The sequence below is a fragment of the Cyprinodon variegatus genome, unplaced genomic scaffold, assembly GCF_000732505.1.
Source record: "Cyprinodon variegatus isolate N-32 unplaced genomic scaffold, C_variegatus-1.0 Scaffold11, whole genome shotgun sequence".
In the NCBI taxonomy this organism is placed as follows: domain Eukaryota; kingdom Metazoa; phylum Chordata; class Actinopteri; order Cyprinodontiformes; family Cyprinodontidae; genus Cyprinodon; species Cyprinodon variegatus.
The window spans coordinates 2,322,807-2,324,981 of NW_015150464.1; the positions used below are offsets into that span (position 1 = coordinate 2,322,807).

At 42.8% G+C, this 2,175-nt stretch overlaps 1 protein-coding gene across 1 annotated transcript in view; it reads left to right on the forward strand.

The window, feature by feature from the left end:
* The window catches only part of ttl (tubulin tyrosine ligase), a 7,025-nt gene that overhangs the window by 3,654 nt on the left and 1,196 nt on the right, over window positions 1-2,175 (forward strand). Inside the window, exons 2-5 of the mRNA XM_015380115.1 lie at window positions 468-546; window positions 635-867; window positions 1,234-1,369; window positions 1,437-1,706. Coding sequence (XP_015235601.1) covers window positions 468-546; window positions 635-867; window positions 1,234-1,369; window positions 1,437-1,706 — 718 coding nt within the window. The remainder of the gene's footprint in view (window positions 1-467; window positions 547-634; window positions 868-1,233; window positions 1,370-1,436; window positions 1,707-2,175) is intronic.

Genomic DNA, 2,175 nt, shown 5'->3' on the forward strand with positions numbered 1-2,175 from the left:
GATATCAAAAAAGTACTCCAGAGTGTTGTTCAGCATGGGGGTGAGTAGAAAATGAAGGCTAATCATGTTTTGGGTGTACTATTCCTTTAAGTTTCCATGGTCCTCCATCATTTGGGGTAATAGGTGGAACTGATGCAATAATTAAAGCAAAAACAAGCCCTTGTGTAAATGAAGGGGAAAAATGAGCTTTAGGTTTTTATTAGCAGGGATAGACCCATGTAATAAATTCCCTTGTATATTTAAATATATGAGTTAACTTTTCAAATTTAAAGATATACTAGTGTGAACTAGCTGTTGTTTTTTGCAGCTCTCTCTTTGAACACAGGGCAGCTGTATTTTAAACATAAAGAATCTGATTTTTTTCTTACAGGAATTGCAGGTTTGAGAGTCTGTTCTGTTTATCCCTTCAACATTAATAATTACTCAAGGATTTTACGCGTTTAAAAGCTTTTTTCTTCCTTTTTCAGGCCATGAACCAGGACTGGTGCAGCTGGTGAATTACTACAGAGGAGCAGACAAGCTCTGCAGAAAAGCCTCCCTGGTCAAGTGAGTGTTTTTCCTTCTGACTGCAACAGATTTGTGTTATCAGCTAAGGAGGATAGAATCAGCTAACCAGCTAACTCTGGACCATTAGGCTAATAAAGACCAGCCCAGAGCTGTCGGACTCCAGCAACTGGTTTCCAGAGTCCTACATCATCTACCCGACAAACCTCAACACCCCCGTTGCTCCTGCTTCCAATGGCATCAGTCACCTGAAGAGCAATCCTAAAACAGACGAGCGGGAGGTTTTCCTGGCCTCGTACCACGGTAAAAAAGAGAGCGGAGAGGGAACGGTGTGGATCGCTAAGTCTTCTGCTGGAGCTAAAGGTAAAAACGGAATCTGACTTAAGAGCTGTATCTGAAATCTTATACGCTGCTAAAGGAGGTTTATCTTTTTATCAGAATTTAGACAGAACTAATGACATAGTTTCTATATCCTACCAGGCCTGAAAAAAATAGAAATCCAAATTTTATTTCATCCATTAATCTGCTAATTTGGGATCTAGGTATTAATCTAGGGAGTCTACCATTCATCCGTCCAGTTTTGCATTTTTTTCTTCAACTTACCCCATAATCCAAGACATAAATATTAAAGAGAAGCTTTTATACCTTTAAGTTAGCTTAAAAGCTATATCTGCACGCTTAAACTGATGTTTTACTACAGTAGCAGCCTAAACGTTTCTGTTGCAACAGGTGCTGGTATTCTGATCTCACAAGATGCGAACGAGCTGCTGGATTATATCGACAATCAGGGACAGGTTCACGTTATCCAGAAGTACCTGGAGAAACCGCTGCTGCTGCAACCGGGTCACCGGAAGTTCGACATCAGGTAGATGATCCAGCTGGAGCGAAGCTGTGTGAGCAATGTCAGACCTTTAATGTTGGGCCATTGACAGGAGCTGGGTGCTGGTGGACCATCAGTATAATATCTATCTGTACCGGGAGGGCGTGCTGCGGACCTCGTCGGAGCCCTACAACAGCTCGGACCTCCAGGACATGACGAGCCACCTGACCAACCACTGCATCCAGAAGGAGCACTCCCAGAACTACGGACGCTATGAGGAGGGGAACGAGATGTTCTTTGACGAGTTCAGGCTGTACCTCCTGAACACTCATAACGTCACCCTGGAGTCAGCCATATTACCTCAGATCAAACACATCATAAAGTAAGTTTCCCTTCCTTTGACATCATCATCACTGCATGCTGAGAGCCCCGATTTCAGCTCCTCCAGGCTGACGGATACAGTAGAGCAAACAGCGGATTCATTAATAGAATGTGTGAAGAACTGAGGTTACAGGAAACTAGCTGCTTCTTCTGCCTCTACTGGTGCGGTTTGAAAGTAACATTAGATGATGGCCCAACGGTAAATGGAGAGCAGGTCATAATGCGCTGATTAATGGAGCGGGATAGGAGGGACAGAACTTAAGAAGACCAGAATCTGACGTCGGCAGCAGAACCAGTTACTTTCCTGAAGACATTTCTGGCTTTAACTCAACTAGTCAGGTGTTTGCTTGTCCAATTTCTTCACTAGTTCCATCTTTGCAAGATGGACAGGGTTCCTACAGGTCCTTAAAAAGTCTTAAAAGGCATTGAATTCTTCAAAATAAAACTAAGACCTTAATTGGTATTAAAAT